This window comes from Apium graveolens, chromosome 3 (assembly GCF_009905375.1).
Source record: "Apium graveolens cultivar Ventura chromosome 3, ASM990537v1, whole genome shotgun sequence".
In the NCBI taxonomy this organism is placed as follows: Eukaryota; Viridiplantae; Streptophyta; class Magnoliopsida; order Apiales; family Apiaceae; genus Apium; species Apium graveolens.
Window position 1 is genome coordinate 43313801 of NC_133649.1, and position 21165 is coordinate 43334965.

A 21165-nucleotide genomic window follows, 5' to 3' on the forward strand; every position below is an offset into this window, starting at 1 on the left:
TCGGTTAGTGGTTTCGTGTTCTTGAGAGGAATAGTTTTTGGAACGATATAAATAAGGAACACAAGATATTCGGGGAAGTATATATTCGTATATAAATCCTCGAGGGGTGTTGCTACACTCCGGTAAATAAATTAACTGGATACAATCTAAGAACAACAAAGTTCCTAACTACTACAAAGATTTACAAAATAAATCCTATACAATAATTTAGCTTTTATTTGTCTAAGGATTTAATTACCGGGTAACAATTATAATGCCCTTATGAATATACAATAGTTAAATCGGGCATTATAACGTTTATTCGGTGAGAAGCTAAATGAATATCAATGTGCTGAGCTTCTCTGTATTCTCTTTGTTTCTTGTTTTCATCACCTCCCGTGAGAGAGAAGATGAACAGAACTGATAACAATAATAATTTGATTGTTATATATTTTATTTCTCTGTGTAGACTTTCAATTCCTTTGGACAGGTGGCATTTTGTGTCCACACAAATCTTAGGATTGCTGCATTTGAAATCAATGAACAACACTTCTATGGCGATTGAGCTCTATGGCGACTAGTATCCCCTGTGCTTTCCTTTGTGGCGACTAAGCTCTATGGTGACAGAGTTCCCTTGTGCCTTTCTCTATGGCGACTAAACTCTGTGGCGACAGAGTTTTATGAAGACTTATAGACACTTAGTCTATTTCTGTGGCGACTATGACTCCTATGGCGACCAGATAGACACTTAGTCTATTTCTGTGGCGACTAGGACTCCTATGGCGACCAGATAGACACTTAGTCTATTTCTGTGGTGACTAGGACTCCTATGGCGACCTGTTGAGAGGGCTATCATGACTTAGAGTATTTTTGCTCTTGTCAAACCATTCTTCAATGTATCAATCATATTCTTCTGAATTGAATCAAAATATATTCTTGAATACTGATATTTGGTGCACTGGTCTGGTTCACAAACAGCTAGCATTGAGAGGATCCTAATTCAATTTGTCTTATGTTTCTGAGTTGATACAGATTGGTTGAATATCCATTGTTTCTAACACCGACTGTCAACAAACAAATGTACTTTCACTGGAATCCTTTCTGGTACTTTAGACAACGTCTTCATTGCTACTACAATCTTGAATACTTCATTCACTGTTCTTCACCAACGCTTGAACATATAAATGAACTCCTGTCAATGAGTATAGCTTCAAGACTGCAATTTTCTTCTTTAACCTTTGTCTATACCATGTCTTCAATTCTTCAGATTCCTATGCTTTGAACACTGTCTATCTTCAATCAATGCCAATACACTGAAATCTTCCGGTAGCACTTGTACACTGAATCTTCATCATTTCTGAAACCCTGAAAGTCTTTAACCTTTATTCTTCACTGAGGCATGAACATATTAATATATTAATGAACTTCTTTCAGTGACCTGTAAACAGACTTCCAGCCTTCTTCTAATCTTCTGATTCTTTGTATTTGCCTTGTCTTCATTCTTCCTGATTTCTTGTGTAGTCATAGTATTATTAACCTGTCATGTTCTAGTGTTGTTATCTTGTTGAGTTATCGCGTAACTGTTCATACAGCTACACAGTCTCACCAACATTTAGTTGTTTGGCAAAATTGACCGCACAAATCAAATAAGCCAACAATTATAAATTAAATAGAATAGTGTCAAGTGTACACATAATTTATAAATTTATTCGATTTATTCCAATGTATTTAAGCTTATTTTGAACTTAGTATTAGAATCTACTCAATTTTAATAAAAGACAAAATATGATCATTTTTCATGAATATATCAAAACTCGATCGAGTTGGAGTTGATTTTTCAATTAGCGGATTCATAAAGTTCATTTACTGGATCGATGAGAACGTTATATCGATGAAATATGGTTTTTGTAATATCCTACATTCACGTAGATTAATGTGTTCGAGATCTTTATATGACCAAGTCAATAAATAATTTATATAAAAATTACAAGATTGATTTATTGTGAATTGTCGTGGACTTGACCAGAAATATTAAAAGTATTCAGTATTTTGTCCATATTATCGCACAATTGGGTAAAGTTACGGCAATTATACTCAACCAATTTTTCTTCCCAGTTCCAATTTGTTAAAACAAAACATGCACAAACATAAAAATTTAAACTATGAATATGTATTTTTTTTAATAAAGTTGAATTTTTAAAGAGCAAATTTAATATTTTAATTTGTATTTAAAGTATGAATTTACAATTCGAAAAAAAATTCTAGCTATTAATGTAATTTAAAAACTGTATTGACTTTAACGATTTTAGATAGTACCCTAATTACAAAAATATAAATTGTATATTATTTTATATAAATAAAAATATATGGATTTCAAAGTTTTAAATGAAATACTGAAATTCTTGTAATTATTTATTTTGGTATAAAACTATTTCATGTTATTATAGAATTATTTTCATATTTGTTTATAATATATGAATGAAACTTATATACACACTAAATTATATGAATTGATTCGATATATTTTGTGTTTAAAATAAAAAATAATTATACTAATCACATAAATTATCGTATTATTTCTTTTATAATAAAATTAAAGCATTAGAAAATTAAATACTAATATTTTTAAATATTTTATCAAATTTAGAAAAGTTTGGCGCGGGAAGCCAATCTTATGATTACTGAATCTGTATATGAAAGAAAGGTTGAAATCATTCACGAAAAAATGACATGTTAAAATGACGCTACATTAGTCTTTATACTAGAAAATAATATGTAGTGTGACATCAACACTATTACACATAATGACATATTCTAAAGTACATGTATGGGTGTTGCAGGCATGCTTTTAAGAAGATCTCATAAGATTGTTTTCATGTAGCTCATCATTGAATCTGATGGATAATCTGTTAGACTCTAAGTTAATGTGGGTTACTCTGAGATATATCCTGCCAGAATCCAGACTCTAGCCGTCTGGCTTTCACATCCTTACTATGTTTTATTTTTATTTTAGCTTGTGCTCTTGCCTAGATCAGTATATAGACACTATCATCTAGTTCAAAGATACAGTTCTTACTTTCCCCCTGCTTTTGTGGTAGCTCCTTATTTATTGACGACTCGGCCTCAATTATATTCTCATTCATTTACTCCCTTTCCTTTCTCTCCCCTGCCTCTCTTCCCCTGCTTTTGCTCTTCTTCAACTCCAATGGCATATGCCTGGCAGATTCCAGGGGAAGGGTTTGCAAAGATAAACGTCCATTACACCCAAGCTCAAGAACCTCTCCCTAATGGTAACAATAATGGAATGGGTATCATTGTTAGAGATGACAGAGGTACTAAAAGATGGGGAGCATCAGGCCCCGTTAAAGGTATGATAAAGGTTCCAACACTTCTATGGGGTGCTCAAATAGGGATTTTGGCAGCCTTATCTTTAGGTCTCCACCAAACGCATATTGAGACAGGCAATCGAGAGGTTTACGATAATGTTCAGTTTCAAGAGTTCATAGTATTCCCCCTGATCAAGAGGAAGCATTTATTCAGTTTAACACTTTGTTCGAAAATCAATTTTGAGAGGGGGAAACAATGCGACTGGTCACGATTATTCATCGGGCTCTAAACGCCATAGCTCAGTATATGGCAGAATTTGGTAGGGACAACCTGAATTCGTAGGTCCAAACTCCAGGAATTTTCAGAAATCTGCGGCATTTCCTTGATCGAGACATGGGTATGGCTCTCTCGCTCCCGACTTTCGAACTGTTTGATAACTTTGGAGAAGGGGAGGTGCTTAATACTTCACCACCAAGGTCCCCAGCAAGGTTCTATTCAACAGGGGTTGAGTCTGGAGGGTACAAAAGAAGTGTCATATAGATGATGACAGTAACGAATGGGGCAGCATCCTCGAAAGGGAAAGGTAAACTATGCTCAGACTACGCTTTTATGCATAATGGCTTGCTCACTCAACAAGCTTTGAAAATCCTAGACGAAGGCCGACTAATCCCTATCTCGAGTATCTTTAACTCTCCGGTGGTCAACTTAAATAAGAAAGTGTTCCCAGGCATCTATGCTCGAGACATACTAGACAGCGCTGTCAAAGGAAGTTTGGATTCACTCCTAAACTTGATTTCTAAACGAATCAAGTAGGCTAATGCGAACATATCCAAAAATGGCTGAATTTATGGTGAAATACTCGATCAGAAGGGAGGGTGAAGGCTGTTTTAAGAGCAGCTAATGGGTCAAAAATTTTAGTACAAATTATATATGTATTAGGATTATTAGTAGGCTTGTGGCTCTACTCTCTAGGCTCCGTAGTTTAAATCAGTTTGTAGTCTTTGTTTCAAGTTAGAAGAGTACTTGGGTATTATTTCCAAGTATGTAGCTGCTGTTACTTTTAATATAAATGCTTGGTTTTAAAAAAACAAGATCATAGTGGCAGATAGTGACAGTTCAACACGAGAAATTTGTGATTGAGACGAGGCATCTTCTACATCAAATGCAACAAGTTTTCATCACATTATACATATATATTGAAACTACTCAAATTATAATAAATAACAACATTTTTTGACTTAGAGATCACGTACAATCAAAATATTTATTTTCACCAGAACCATCAAGCCTGAAAAACGAAAAAGAAAAATAGTTGTAAGATAATAAATCATCATTTAAGAGTATAATTAATCATTGAACATAAACTACATTCAATGTTATTTTTTGTATATTTTAATTAAATTATTAGGGACTATATATTTTATTTTTTAATCGTAAAAAAATGAATTTGCAAAAACTTTATATACCGAATTTTGATATATTTCTAGAAATTAGCCTGTGTCTCGCACGAATTATTAAGTTAGTTTTGATAATTTTGCGAAATAAAATACTAAAAATGACGTGGCTGGTAGAAATGAATAAATAAATATTCACTTGTCGCCTGACAAAAAACAAAAAAATAGTACTCCCTCTGTCCCAGTGGTTTATATACATACCATCTGGGCACAGAGGACAATGCAAGAATTAAATAATGAATATGACAAGTGAAGTACATTATTTAAAAATTGAAAAGTATGATTACACACTTGCTTTAAGGGGGAAATTGACCCGCCTAAACAGAAAATCAGATTACAGTTTGCCTCCTTTTTGCTGCTCTGCTCCTTTTTGCTACTACAAAAGTAATAAGAATGTGCACCACTTTTTATAAATATTTCACCTCTAACTCTTAAACTAATCTACCAGAGTACAAAAAATGTCCACTGCCTTCATGCTTCCAGATTTAAATGAAGAATCAATTCCAGATTTGAATATGTGCTCCATTATACCTAGTGGAAAAGGTTTTGAACGAGACAACCGGTGGTGATGCATAACTAGTGCTCCATTATACCTAGTGGAAAAGATTTTGATAATGTATGCCGATCTTTTGTAAATCTGTTTTCATTTCATGTACTTTTATGTAATGCAGTAGTATATGATAGGAAAACAGGATTTTTGTACCTTATTTAAGTTGGCAGGACTTGGTTCGTAATCCAGAAGAAGGCAACATGTCTGAAATTTGCTTGACAGGATATTAGCATCTGAAATAGCACCTGTAAACATTAAGCCTTCTATTTCAGGAACATATATTGATATAACCTGTAAATAGCACATGTCTGGAATATTTGCTGAAGGGTCATACCATGGTAAACTGATATAACTTGCTCCTAGTGCAAAATTTCCAATCTGTTTTCATTCTGTTTAAGCTGTAAAGAAAGAAAAATGACTTTGGTGAGGCTCGAAAGACAACCACTTTCCGTAAAAACACAGCTAAGACAGGATTATCTTTTTTAGGCTATAACAAGCGGTATATCATTTGAAGCATAAAAACAATTGCAACCAATACCAAGGTATAATCAAGTTCCTCCAGAAGCTTTTCACCAAAATCATCAACTATAAGTTCTGCATTGCAACCTAGTTTCTGTAAACTGATGCCATTCAGAAAAGGATGCAAGAGTGCGGAAAAGAAAAAGATCTCAAAATTTAAAAACTGAAATCAAAATACACCAACCCTGACTGAGATAAATCAAGCAGATAAATAAACACATACACTAAGATACTTAAAACTTGGGCTACTTAGTTCAAATCCTCAATATATGTTCCGACTTACAAGAACTTAACCCTGACTAATCGATTCAAAGAACCATTCTTCACTTGAAAAATCGGGGGAGAAAAATATGGAGTTCCCCACTCGGGTCATCGAATTTCGGGTCTTCAAATTTCAACTTCTTCGCTATCGAATTGCATGCCTTCTTTTCAAACACACGTTTCTTCATTTTTTCTCTTGTTTTGAGTTGAGATTCTGGAGTATCTTTAACAACCTGGCATAAAAGAGATGGGGAATCGAAATCGGAATGAAAAGAAGTGGTCGAATCCTCAGTCAGTTGAAATTTTGGGGAAGCTTTGACAAATTTTACGATCAGAGAAAATGGAGATTTCGAAGATTCGGGATCGGAATCTGAAGCAATTAAAGGAGCTGAATCATGGATCGATTCGGATTCCATTGGGTATTTGATGGTAATGACGGAAAAATGCGAAAATGAAAAAAAGAGAGGAGAGTTTTAGGGTTCTTGGGGGGAGGGTGGGAGGGGGCAGAGACAGGGGAGGAAAATATTATTAAAAGTATACTCCCGAGATGGGAAAAGTATAGTCTATTTTTATATTATTAAAAAATTACTATTTTTGGGTACGTATAGAATTGAGAGGGACATCCCAAAATAGTAAGTGTATAGTATTGAACGGGACAGTGGGAGTAATAGACTTGTCGGAGGCAACACCCAATCACCCAATCGAAACCCCCAAACCTCAAATTTTCATTCATACAAACAATAATAATAAACTATACTAATAAATATAACAATCCATAATTACACGAAACTTTACTATCTCTCTCTCTCTCTCTGCAACTTCCGCCGCGTCGCCGCCGTGCCGAATAGCTACAGGTAATTCACCACCTCCTATCCTCTTTCTTTTTACTGTATTTAATTAAATATATGTATATTTTTAATAATTAATTGAATTAATGATATTTGATCGATCATATTTCTAGGGTTACAAATTGGGGATAACTTGTAATTAGAATGAAATTGAGTGTATGCATATTGGATATTAACTTTTCCGAGAAAGTGGGAAGTTGATGTCTAAATATAGAAATTATGATTAATCTGCGTTTTAAATGAATCTGAGGTTTAATTATAAAGAGATTATGTACATTTCAGCTAGTTCTGCTTGAATGAAAATTGAAATGATAAAAGGCGAGGTATAAAATATAATGCGGTCTGGTCTCTAATTTACGAGGTGTTTTTAAGAAACAGCTTCTTTAATCAGCGGAGTAGGTGTAAGGATATAAGGTGCAAATTGGATTTACTGATCTCGTGAATGTGGATTACGTGTGGGATACATTGAATTACTGAATTTGTAAGAAAAGCATGTTGATACTAAATCTATGTAAAGTGTAGACATGTAATGACATTATGAGTTATGTAATTGGATATATATCAAGAGTTGAAATAATACAATGGCCCTGTTTGGCAGTTAGCGGTTAGGTGTTAGCTGTAGCGGTTTGAATTAGCTGTTTTGACTAGTTGATTGAGTAAACTGTTTTGACTAGCGGTTTGAATTTAGCTGTTTTGAACAAAACTGCTTGCTAAATAAAAGTTTCAATTAGCTTATTGTATACATGAGTTGAACTCCAAGTAGCTTTTCCAAAATTAGCTTTTTCGGACCAAAAAACTATTTCAAAAAGCTGACTACCAAACACTAATATTAGAGGCTTCATTAGTCAAACCTCTAATTTGTTTCAAAAAGCTAATTTGTTGCCAAAAAGCAACTTCCAAACACTGCCAATGTGTATTCTACAGTAGAGTACATTAAACATTTGTGTAATCATTGATTAGAAAACCAGAGAACATGCAGAAAATTATAATACAATTGAATCACTAATTATGTTCGTGGACTAAATTAGATTAGTTAATATATGACTGTGATTTGATTGATTTAACTTTGAATTAATCGTTCCTTTTAATTTTTTATTTAACAGTAAAAAGTCTCTTTGTCTTTAAAGAAATTTTGTTCACAACTTCAAATATTTTTAAGTTCTTAGAATAATGCATAATACATAGTATTTTTTGTTTTCGCTTGCTGATGTATATATATACTTCTTGTCACAGGAGGTTGCAGGGGTAAGAGGCTCTCAGATAAATAAATTTCTTCTACACCAGAACTGGTTAAGGAGAACGATAAAAAAATTGCTTTTAAATCAGCTCTAGTTAACAGATTGCTTAGTCAATTGTGATTGTCTTTAATACCCTATTATTTTTGGCGCACTATTAGTGTTTGACCATGGCAACTGCTTGCACTTTACAATTATCCCATCAATTGGGAATATATAGGAACCATCATGACAGTAGACAATTCCAGGTGCCTATTTTGCTTAAAATCAATCTAGCAACTTTATTAATATCTAGACCTAACATAAGGATGTTTCTTAAATGTTAGAGTTGGACAGGAAGTGGCAACATACACTTATTAGGCGCTCTATCATCGCTTTCCCTGGTAAGCATCTCTTTGGGCTGTCGAGTTTATTTGCATGTTGTGAAGTTTAATCAACTTTTTTTTTCATTCAGATTTAGTATGACTGTTCTATAGCACACACATTCTTGGGTAATCTAATCCCTTTCGTCTGCATGTTACTCGTTACTTATTTGCCAATTGTTGGAAGCATTAGTTTTGTGTTGATAATGGTATGTAGTAGATCTGGTTGTGTGCCTTTGTCTGCGTGACACGTCTAATTAACCCCGACCCTTGGTGCTTGCTTGATTGTTATTTCTCCACAGTGTCTCTGGTAATTAAAATCCTTATTCTGCATGTCACTTATTTTTTAAAAACAGGAAGCTTTTCTAATTTGGTGTTTTTTAAATTTTTAATTAATCTTTTCCAGTGGTAATATTGGAAGCAAAAACTTCGATTCACATGACTGACTGTAATAAGTAATTAGTTATTTAGTTCTCATGTTCTATTGAATTTTTCGTTATTCTCGTAGTTTCTATATTTTGCCTTAGTGTTCAATCTTATTTTTGGATGGTACTATATTAAGAAGACTCCTAGCAGCATTCCAGGGTTTTTGAACTGGCAAAGATCTATTTTTCCGTGACCAACTTTCTTGACATAATCATGTTCTTCACATTGCTTGCCTTAAATATGAAAATCGCCTTATAAATGTTTTTTGGATTGCTTGCTAAATTATTCACAGTTTTTGTTGCTATGTTATGGTTCCTTTTGCAAAGTCTGATAGTCATCTAAAAAGCAGAAATCCCCATGACAAAAGTTAGCAATCTCAAAAGGCTTTTCCTTCCTAATCCTTATTAGTAAATATTCCTGTTTTAGTAAAGATAAGTGTGTAGTTTCTTACAGGTCCTGCCTGAAATTTTTTTGTCGCTGTAAGTTTAGCAGAATGTGTTTTTTTATTTGTTTAGGTTAACAAATGTTCTTTTGGTTGCGTTTACAGAGACAAGATTCATGGAGTATTCATCTCTCAGATAGAATGCAGAGACGAGTACATATTGTTCCAAATAGGCGTAGTCCCTTCAAATGTCATTCGTTTTTGAATCCAGGTCATCCATTCCACATATCGAATATAAAGAATGTAGCAGTAGAATTGACGAGGTAATTTTTTTCTGTGAATTTAGACACTTTTGATGTTGCAAGTCTATTTACTTGCTCATATTTTACCATTAATAGGATCGTTACTGTTCCTCGTATATAATATGAAAATTTTCTTAATTATATGTGGGCAGGCTTGCAAATAGTTAAGCAGCGGCATTTCTGTTCGCATACTTGGGACCTTATCCTCGTTTCATTGATTTGTGGTTTAAGATAAATATGTAAACCATTTTAATTTTATGCAGGTCTTCTGGTGCTTTGCAAAGCAAACCTATATTACTGAAGCTGGTCCCAGCAGTTACTATTCTACTATTTGCTGTATGGGGCCTGGGGCCATTGATGCGTCTGAGCAGGAACATATTTCTTCATGTATGTTCTCTGCTCATTGTTATCTATGTTTTGGCTGTTTTTTTTTTCCTTTTGCTAAACCTATTTTTTTTTATTTATATAAATAAATCTTATGTCTTCTTGAGTCATTTAATTTATATTACATTTCAAATTGTGCTACAGAAAAGTGACAGCAGTTGGAAAAAGAGTAGTGCCAATTATATTATGACATCTTATATTCAGCCTATTTTGCTTTGGACCGGAGCAACACTCATCTGCAGGTATTGCTGGCTCGAAATTGTGGATTGCTAAATTTGTTGTTTGTTTCATATGTAATGTTGGACAATGTCAAGAAAATGGTTGAAAGCAGAGATAGAATCTATCTCCGTAGAAAATCGCGGGAGAGTGGAGATAAATAAAAAAAACAATAATATATATATATATCAATTTTAATTTCCATAATTTATAATCTGATAAATTTGCGATGATTACACCATATAGAAGTAAAGTTCTATGTTGGATAATTGAATGATAAGAAATTTATAATTTACAAATAATTATTTAATACCGTATTTCTTACTTTTTATTATAGATAACCGTGAAGATATATCACTGAATGATTTTGCTTGATACATCATGCCCTCTCTGAATATGAATTTCAAAGAATACCCTTAAAAGCATAAAGAAAACCATCATGTTACAAAAAATGAATTCTGAGTAGGACGGAATCTATATGAGAAGACATGTTATTTGAGAACTTTTTTTTACGGATAGTGTATATTGAACAATAACATATAAGTTCAGTTATAAGAAAACTTTAATATCCGGCAAAGGTGATTACTGTTGCATATCATGCTTTCTTCTCAGTTGAGCGTTGATTTTCTAGTGAATTTTGATGAATGGGTGAAAGCTAAAAGTTGGTTAAAAAGAAAATAGGATAATTAAAAGTTATCATGAATTTTTGCTTATGGTAGATGGTACCACTCGATGTCGGAAGGGTTAAGAAATAGTTTGATAATCGAGGCAGGGAATCAGTATGGACAGAAAAATCCTATAATTTATCAATTTTTTTGAGTCCATTATTTTAAAAGAACTGATAAATATATGATATTACATCTTATAGATGAGTAAAGCCTCCTCTTGGATAATAAGAATTGATCCTAATGATTATGGAGATTCCTAATCCAACAATATTTACTTTGTTTCTAATTTCTAAACAGAAAACTAAAATAATCTATATTTTGAAATATTGTTGGTAAATGATACAAGTACACTGATATCTACATAATTATGTAAGAAAAGTAACAACTGATTAAATAGTTGCCGATCTGCATCAATACGGCTTACATCACAAATTATTTTTGACACACTTGGGTAAATTTGTTTCAATTGTAGAGCACTGGATCCCGTGGTCTTGCCGTCAGAAGCTAGTGAAATCGTAAAGCAGCGCCTTCTGAATTTTGTGAGATCCCTGTCAACTGTGCTAGCTTTTGCATATTGTATTTCAAGGTAAGAGTACTGTTTTCTCAGTGAGTGTAATTAATTTTAAGTTCCTGATGAAGTTATTGATCAATTTTGATTTGATTGACCAAAAAACTGTTATGATATTAAGTAATATAGAATTCAGTGGTAGTTTTTTAGTTTTCACTTGATCCATTGTTTAAAATTCGCACAGAATCAGCATCATCGTTGCGAGGTTTCTTCATTTTTCTAAATTTTTGTCTTTCTGATATCTACCCTGGCTGTCTAAATTGTTTCTTGTCAAATTTATCTATTGCCTATTGGAGTACAATTTTGCGGAACTCAGAGCTAATAACTTCTTTCAGCAGGGTTAATTATTTAACTGATTATTTTTAAAATCATCTACTGCAGTGTCATTCAACAAACACAGAAATATTATATGGAGACAAATGACCCTGCTGATACAAGAAATGTATGTTTTAATAACATCATTATTGTTCTATTCTTCCATAATCAGTAATATTCTCTGTTCATCTATCATCAGTATTAGTATGTATTAATTATAATAAAATGAGGTCTATCTAGGTTAGGATGGATTATATCCACTGCGTCTATGAAACTAATATACCAAATTGATGCGGCAAAAATATATGATAAATCCCGTGAAAAAACCCCAATTACTATATCAGCAAGGACTGTAGTTGCATAGGCCAGCTAGCCGGTGGTGAAGGAGAGAACCACCATATCTATAAATTATCATCTTCTAGCAAAAACCTCTTTGAATTTGATTTGTTTTCATTATATAGATGTGCTTTTAAAAATGCCTTTATTGTTATGTCACATTGCAATATATGTTGTGCTTGCATGAATGAAGTAGTAAATGTCTTGGGTATGTGCTTCTTAACTTGTAATAACAATATTATGTTAAGAACTTATGATGCAAAGTTATAGATGTCAACATATCGTTAACTTTCTAGCATATCTGTTAATTGCTTCTGACCTTAATGGTCTAGCGTTTTCCCATGAACTCAGTAGATAACAAAATAGAAGAGTTTTAACATTGCAGCATTGATTGCTTAAAGCTCTAGTCCCTTACAACTAGGCTTCCCTGCATGTTTTCAGTTTTGAAATATAAAAGTATGTGTAAGTTGTAACAGCTGCCTTAAATGTGTTGACACTACAAGCAATTGCTTGTGGATGTCAAAACACCATTTTGATCTGCAGGCTCATTGCAGCTCACAAAGATGAATTTCATGTGAATGGATATAATATTTCACCTATATATATGATTCAGCTTGTAACTTCTTTCATGGAATTCTCATATTATATTTCATTTATCATTCTTTGCGCTTTTCTATTTTTTTTGGCTATACAATAGATATACTGTTTGGTTTCAGTATTTTCCTGGCTTAGTAGGTAAGAAATAAAGATTACTTGCATCCTTGCAGATGGGATTTCAATTTGCTGGAAAAGCTGTATACAGTGCAGTGTGGGTGGCTGCTGTATCATTGTTCATGGAGTTGCTAGGTTTTTCTACCCAGAAATGGCTCACTGCGGGAGGTCTTGGGACTGTCCTTCTGACACTTGCAGGGCGCGAGGTAGCATTTACTTTCCATTTCTGTAAATATATTGTATGACATACGATATTACCTTAATTTTGTGCATTTTTTCCAGCGTTCCCCTCCTATTTTTATTAAATCCTTTCCAACTTGCATGTTTTACGGTTTTTATAATGTTTTCTTTCAGATATTTACTAATTTTCTTTCAAGCGTAATGATTCATGCAACCCGTCCTTTTATTGTGAATGAATGGATTCAGACAAAGATTGAAGGCTATGAAGTTTCTGGTACGGTCGAGGTATGTAGAGTAGTTCTGGTCGGGATTGAGATGATGTGACTATGTTTTTTTAATTGAGAATTATACATTATATTTATATTTATGTGTTTTCTACCTTCCCTGAGGCCTGAAGCACCTGTTTAAGAAAGCTGAGCTCAAATTTAAATGGAACACACTTTTTTCACTACCAATATGGGACCTATTATATGATGGCAAGGAGAAATGGAACACACTTTTGTCACTACCTATATCAGACCTATTATGGAAAGTTTAAATCTATAGTTATTTCTGGGCTCGGCTCAAAGGCCTTTGTAACATGGACCTAGTTATGTCATGCAGCATGTAGGGTGGTGGTCACCTACGATAATAAGAGGAGAAGACCGTGAAGCTATTCACATCCCAAATCACAAGTTTACAGTTAATATTGTGAGAAATCTCACACAAAAATCTCATTGGCGTATTAAAACTCATTTGGCCATCAGTCACTTGGATGTCAACAAGATTAATGTTAGTAATATTTGAATTATTTATTTATAAACTATTGATAATGTATTATTTAAATTTTGATTCTAGTCTTTAAGTTGTGATGCCTTTTAACTCTGCAGAGTATTGTTGCTGATATGCGGAAAGTGTTGGCCAAAAATCCTCAGGTAGAACAACAGAAATTGCACAGAAGAGTGTTTCTGGAGAATGTTAATCCTGAAAATCAAGCACTTATGGTCAGTCTAATTTATACTTTACAGCTTCTAACTTGTTGATTGTTGAATACAATTTTTGTTATGCTAGCATCTTATTAGATAGTACTTTGAAATTGAGAAAAAGGTTTCTAAGTTAACGTAAAATTATCTAAAGGGATTAGGATTTTGTATATAAAAGTTGAATGACATTTTTGTAATAATAGAATTGACCTGCATTTACAAAAATAGCCTTAACTTTAGATAATTATCTAAAGTTAACTTTAGGAACCTTAAGCCCAATTGAAATTTATGGTTTATTCTCTAGCAAGAAAGTGAATATTCATGTTCATATTGAACAAGATAGTAATTAGAGATTTATAAAAATCAACTTTATCGGAACGTGCATCTGTAAATACTGTTTGTGGTAGCTTGCTGCTTGCTATTTTTCAGATACCTGGTATATTACAACCCATGATAAATTCTGCAGTCTTTCATTTAAAAATAGGTAGAGATCTTAAATACAAAATATTGTATGGAGAAGGTATTTTCAGAAACTAAAGGTGGGAACTTACAATTAGCGACAGCTGAGAACTTTTGCTGTCGTAGTTTCTCGTGTGGCTTGCGTTCAAACTAAAAACAGGAAGTAGGTGACTTCTTCGTATAGAAAATCAATAGAAAGGATACGGGTCTTCTTCGTGAGATTTTGGGAGAAGGGTTGGGGGTTGGGTACAGTTAATTGAAAGTGAGATTGGTGGATAGTAAATAAGGGTGTTTTTAGTTTTTATTTTAAGCTCGGTTTCTATTTGATCATTTGCCTATATATGTGTGTGATTCAAATATCAGAAAAAGTATATGCATGTACCGGTGGCTAAATGTCACTCCGTATTATTGTTGGACTGAGTCAATATGACACAGGATCCAATGTATGAATTAAGTGTAAGAAGAAAGTCAGTTAAAGTGTACATTATTGCTGGTGGCTAAATGTTAATATTGTTGGATCGACTTAAAAATGACCAGTGAACAAATATATCAATCTCTTTATACAAAGATCAAGTGTCAGCATTTTATGTTTATGTTTGTAAAGCCATAATTTATTTTTTTGAATATGTTTTGTTATGTTGTACTTGATGGTTGTATTCAATGTTCGCTCTGATTCTATTACAGGTCCTGATATCATGCTTCGTGAAGACGTCACATTTTGAAGAGTACCTGTGTGTCAAGGTAATTTCTATATCTCTCTTTGAGTTCCACTTCAATGCTACAGAACATGATTTGCCTTAAGAAAGGTTAACTGAAAATAATGCATTATGCATTTGGGTGCCAGAGAACTATGTAAACCTTCTTTAAAGTCAACTATAATTAACGTTGTGTTTTCACTTTTTATTGCTTTAGCTTCTTTCTCTATTTTAAAAGTGTTATGCCCAAGAAACTCTTGTTCATAGAATGGAGTAGTTCTCATAGAATTCAAAATTTTGGATATGAAAAACAGGAAGCTATACTGTTAGATCTCCTCAGAGTTATAAGCCATCACCGGGCTCGTCTTGCTACTCCTATTCGTACAGTTCAAAAGGTATATGGTGATGCTGATTTGGATAGCATGCCATTTGCTGATTCAGTCTTCACTCGTGGTAGAGCATCAGCAAGCCGCCCGTTACTTTTAATTGAACCATCATACAAAATCAATGGAGAAGACAAAACCAAATCTCAAACTCGGTCAGCACGAACTAATGCTGAGCAAGACAACAAAGCTGTTGCACGGACTACGCCTGATAATCAGGTAGATGTAAAGGGTGGACCATCTGATGTTAAAACCAAAGAAAAGCAAACTATCGAATCCAAAGAAAAAGAAACATCATTATCTGATACAAAAGCAGATTACACTGTTGGAGATATGCCCTATCCTGACAGCAAAAGGGACCAGAAAATTGCTGGAACACCTGTATCTGACGTCAAGCCAGGTGATAAAGTTGTAGACAAAATATCTGGAGCCAAGGCAGTTTCGAAGACTGAAGTAGTTTCAAGTTCAAACTCCAAAATCCCTCTTGCAGATAATGTTGCAGAAAACAACCCTACCAAGAAACGACCTAAACATGCAGGCTTGGAAGGTGCTCCGCAGAACACTGTAGTTGATAATTCCTCGTCTGCTCCGGTAGGAACTTCTGGCAACAAAGCTAACCAATCTATCTCTAGTTCAAAGCAGACGGAGAGATTGCCAGATTCGCAGGCACCTGCATCAAGATCTGTATTGGAAGATAATATAGTTCTTGGTGTCGCTTTGGACGGCTCAAAGCGAACCCTTCCTATTGAAGAAGGAATTCCTTCCTCTGCGTCTACTCCAGAATTTAAGGAATTGGCTACATCCCGAAGTGGTAGCACGTCTCCAATGACTGACAAGAACAAGAAAGATGGTCAAAATCCAACTGCTCCTGACACAGCGCCTGCTGATAAATGAGTAAACGTTGAAGATCCTGCACAGTTGGTTACTAGTATAGTTTTAGTTGCTAACCCATTTGTGAAGATTCTCTTGCACTTGTCCAGTCATTTTGTAAATGTGTCAGATAGCAGATCCTCCATAATTTTTGTGTTGTAGGATTTTGCCAGTCTTCAAAAATTAAATTTATTAGCAAGTATATAAAAACCGGAACCAGATTAAAGCAGGGCTGCTCATTGCTATGTTAATTTTCTCTTTTCTACCTTTTTTATTTGACAAATCTTTTTCTACTTATCAGTGACAGATATTTGAAATTTAATAACACGGTGTGTAGTTTGAGTTCTTTTACTTTAGGAGATCATATGTTAGACTTGGCAAAAAAATAAAAAAAAAGATCATATGTTAGACTTAGCAAAAAAAGAAAAAAAAGATCATATTTAATATATTATTTTTTTATTAACTTTAAGTATATAAATTAATTTAAGTTAGTTTTAATCAATATAATTGAAAATACGACATGTATATAATAAAAAGATATTCAATTAAGAGTCAAAGTTCTATGAAAAACATATTTTTGTTGGAGACCTCGGAGACCTTATGTTCTACGATCAAAACACTATCCTAAATATTATTTTGTGATATCATTAATTCATTAAATTTGTTGAAGATCATTTATGTTTAATAAGTATAATGTGTATTTTCTCCAATTTGAAAAAATGTTCTGTAAACTAAACATGTTTCGCAGAATAAAATATTTTGTAATGTTCTACATGTAGTACATGTATGATGTTCAAGCTTTTGAATAAAATAATAATATTTGTAGAACATAAGTCGCAAAAAAATACGTTTTGCAATGTTTTTATGCAAAATTTGAGTTGCAGAACATAAGCGGTATTCGTGGTCTCTATAGAATTTGACTCTCAATGATAATATTTTTATATTTTCATATCTATGTAAATATTTTAAGTAAATATAATAAAATAAAAAAATATTACAATTTTAAATATATAACATTTAAAAAAATGGCAAAAATAAAATTAACAAACATTACTTATATATATACTATATTATAATAGACAAAATATTAAAAGTTTGTTAGTCGGTTGGTACTTGATGAAATTACTTAATTAGCCTTACTTATTTATTTCAGTTCTAATTATTGAGTGAATCAATTTTATTTCTAATTGATATCGAAGTCAACTTCCTCTGCTGTTTTACCAATTTCAATTCTATTTTATATCGAACTCTATATCATTATAATTTATATTAAATTCAACTTCTTCTTCCAATTTATATTTTAATTCATGTAGCGACTAAGAATTTCGCGACGTGATTAAGTGAATAAAGTGTAATTTTGCGTCGTAATTGTAAATTTATGTGAATAAAATAAAAGGTTAAATGATTATGTTGATTAATTGTTATCGTTGTATAATAGTAACTGGGAACGTAAAGTAACTCGTTTCAGTTTGACGAGCCAGCTAAAAGGCTAAACTGTGTTGTCGGGCCGTCAAGTTGAACGAAACCTATCTTAAAAAGGGATTAGGGTGTTTAAACATATGAATACGAATTATGTGTTACATAGAAATGTTTAAATGAATATTATATTCCGGTTTGACGTGTCAGCTAATATAAAGAGTAAGATTGTGAAGCGTAGTTGAAAACGCTCAGCGTCGGGCCTTCAGTTAGGACGCGACCTGTTACGCGAAAAGTGAATATTAATAAAAAGGGAGAAAATTTTATGCTTGAGTATATTTCAAAATGGTTCGGGATATTTGAGTTTATGTTGTTGCCTTTAATGTGCATGATTAGGTGATCTGGAAATTTTTAAATGATTTTAAGGGATTTATTTGATTTAAATAAGATTTATTGAACCTTTATATATTTTTATAAAATTATCTAAGAATGGTCAAGAAGTAAAACTTGCTTTATTATCTTCAAGATAGTCCTCGAGACTTTCTAAAAATAAAAGATGAAATTATTTTGTTATCGGCGTATTTTAAAATAATTTTATTAGGTTATATTTTTATTTCGAGCGTAACCTTGTAAAATTCATATAAAAAAACCGTACGCTCAAAAATTATTTTAAAAATATGGCTAGAAAGCTAATTTCAAGATCTATATTTTAAAACTGTTATTCATATCATTTTCACCTTTTCTGAGAGAGCTATATATTATCCAAATTCGTTTTTGGAGTTTTGAATAAAAGAAAAGAAGTTTCTAGAATTAATTGGCAAAAGACCATTTTACCCCTCCACTCACTTATAAATACACCCACTCTTCCTTCCTTCCTCCCCACTCGCTCCTTCCTCTTGAATCACTCTTTATTTCTCTTTTCTTTTCTCCCTCTCTCTCCCGAATTCCCTCTCTCTCTCTCTCTCTCCCTCTCTCTCTCTCTCACCAAATGCAACATCAAATCCTACTTAGAATTCAAAGATCTTGCCGTTGAACTTCATCATTTTCAATCCTCTATCTATATACTCTTTGTATGTAAGTGTTTAAGTAGGTTTTTGCATCAACATCTCTTGGTTATATCTAAGAAAATATAATTTCTTAGTGTGTGATCTTAAGAGAGTATAGTGCACTAAAATTATGTGCTTTTCTATGATTTTTTTATTTTGGTTCAAATTTTGCTATTAAAAAGGAGGGTTTGATTTTGATTCAATTTTTGCAAAGGGTTTTGGTTTAAAAATCCAATTTTTGGTTCGGTTTTTCTTTTAAATGATTTGAATGGATGAGTTGTGACTTGAACTTAACTTTATGCTTGATTCTTGAACTCGCATGTTGATCATTGTTAGTTAATAGTTAACTTTTGGGCTTGCATGTTGATAATTGCTAGTTAATAGATAAAAATTGACTTTGCATGTTAATTTAAGAGTTGCATGTTGTCTTATTTGATTAGGGCCGAATAAGGCTTGGATTTGTAAGAAAGAAATAAGTTTTAAACTACTTGATTGGTTGATGAGATTTGGGATTTAATAACTTGTTGCTTGTGACCTTGTTTTGATTCAAATTTTGTTGTATGAATGGATGATATGGCCACTGTAACAACCCAAATCCGGGGTCAAGATTTGGTGTCACTAAACAATATTTACATAATATAAAATAATATATAATGACCCCTTAATTCCAGATCGTTTACAGGTTATGGTATGAAACAAGAATCTAACCTTCTACAAATCTATAATAACTTTAATACAAGTTTAATTACCTCTGTACTAATTCCCTTGTCTCATTTTTCTAACATCTTCATCCTCTTGCAGCTGAGATCTTTCTAACTTTTGCTGTCTATTAACAGTCATTCCCTTTTATCCTTATTTGTTTATGAAAGAAATAAGAATTTACAAAGCAAGAGTGAGCCAAAAATGCTCAGCAAGTACATAACTGATTTCCAAGTATCAATATCAAAGGAATTTCCTGACAATTTTTTTAAAATAATTTATAAACATTTCTATCTATTTGAAGTAGTTGAGCGAATAAACATTGTCCGTTACAAGCCCTTAATTATAAATCGAAAGTGACGAGCAATTCCCAGATTCATCTCCTGAATCAGGGTTTTGTCCGGTTTTGTAATCATAAAACCTTTCGAGAGAGAATGTCGTTAATGGCGATCAACAATGAATTAGACTGGACACTAGATCAACGTTCACGCTCATACCCTGCTGATCAGACATGATATAGTGTAGATCTATACCTACTTGTATAGATCCATTCGGGTACCCAGGCACTATGGCCCAAAGGTCCGGTCCATCCCCGGCCCTTAGGGTGCAGTTCAACACTGGCCCTTATAGTAACCATCCAGCCCGTAGAGTATTTTGATGTCAAATTATTTTGATTTCAAAATATCCTGATTCGGGGTTCGCAAATAACCCGGAAGAATAGGTATTTGCTCAAGAGATCAATCGATAATATAGGAACAATAATGAAAGGGACTTGCATAATTAAGAGTAATTGCAGCTAAATATAAAACAGTTAACTATTCTGAACTTTGAATAGGAATGAAGTATTTGCAGTATATTACGAGAAAGTTCAGGAATACTTGTCTTAATTGATCCGCTTTTTAACTTTCAGTCGCTATTCTATGACCTCTACTCGTTATTCACTCATCTCATTCCCATGCTTAATCAGACTTTACTTTTACTATCATTGTCTGGCTTTGAATATCTCGAACTATGTGTATCTATCATAAGAGGTGCTATTTCAATTAACTGGCAGTGTATAATTGTCTATCATATGCTTATCTTTATCGTCTACCCACCCGATGATAACAGATAAGAATCATATTTTAATCAGATAACGTTTAAAAGACACATTGACTCATAATCCACATAACACGTACATGTAAGGCACATAATCATGTTATTCATATAGCGCATAGTCACACAATTCATGTAACACATAAATTGAATAGCCAAAAGATAGGTCTCGATACTTTTAGAATTGAAATCGGGTCAAAAAGGGTATTTATCGATCAATAGTTGACTCAGAACGATTCGCAAAATAAACGACCTTTCGATACACAATAATTTGGGTTTCGAAAGTATTTTTATTGGAAGCGGAATATTTTTTTGAGTCTAGAGGCGTTCGTTTCGTATTAAACGGACGAACGGTCTATTTATAATGAATAAAATAAGAATAATTCAATTAATAATGGTATTAATTGAATTTTAAATATCTTTATACAATTTTAAAAGCTCAAAATAATTTTTAAATTATTATTAAGCTTAATTATAAATAAGTATATTTTATTTAAATATTTACAGAATTAATTAA

General features: G+C 32.9%; 1 protein-coding gene and 1 long non-coding RNA gene across 3 annotated transcripts; one reads left to right on the forward strand and one right to left on the reverse strand.

The window, feature by feature from the left end:
- Nucleotides 1-5046: 5046 nt before the first annotated feature.
- Nucleotides 5047-6571, reverse strand: LOC141710695 (uncharacterized). Its single transcript, XR_012571016.1, has 3 exons — nt 5849-6571; nt 5645-5708; nt 5047-5555 (listed from the first exon to the last, which is right to left on the reverse strand). It is a non-coding gene; the product is annotated as an uncharacterized LOC141710695 (long non-coding RNA).
- Nucleotides 6572-6779: 208 nt separating this feature from the next.
- On the forward strand, nt 6780-16659 carry LOC141712205 (mechanosensitive ion channel protein 2, chloroplastic-like). Of its 2 annotated transcripts, XM_074515047.1 has the most exons (14): nt 6782-6944; nt 8172-8421; nt 8500-8556; nt 9509-9666; nt 9909-10032; nt 10174-10271; nt 11386-11499; nt 11863-11923; nt 12900-13049; nt 13198-13308; nt 13627-13794; nt 13893-14006; nt 15129-15185; nt 15454-16659. In XM_074515047.1, the coding sequence occupies exons 2-14, from the start codon at nt 8344-8346 to the stop codon at nt 16414-16416; spliced, it is 2253 nt and encodes a 750-aa protein (XP_074371148.1). In that variant the 5' UTR covers nt 6782-6944; nt 8172-8343; the 3' UTR covers nt 16417-16659. The 2 variants fall into 2 exon arrangements, with proteins under 2 accessions (XP_074371149.1, XP_074371148.1); XM_074515048.1 differs by lacking the exon at nt 13627-13794 and having other exon boundaries at nt 6780-6944.
- The last annotated feature ends 4506 nt before the right edge of the window (nt 16660-21165 follow it).

Bases quoted from the DNA above. Each gene is read 5' to 3' on its own strand.
- LOC141712205 (XM_074515047.1), top strand. From the start codon at position 8,344: ATGGCAACTGCTTGCACTTTACAATTATCCCATCAATTGGGAATATAT. The intron at 9,667-9,908 runs GTAATTTTTTTC...AATTTTATGCAG, and splicing joins GTAGCAGTAGAATTGACGAG to GTCTTCTGGTGCTTTGCAAA. The intron at 14,007-15,128 runs GTCAGTCTAATT...ATTCTATTACAG, and splicing joins CTGAAAATCAAGCACTTATG to GTCCTGATATCATGCTTCGT.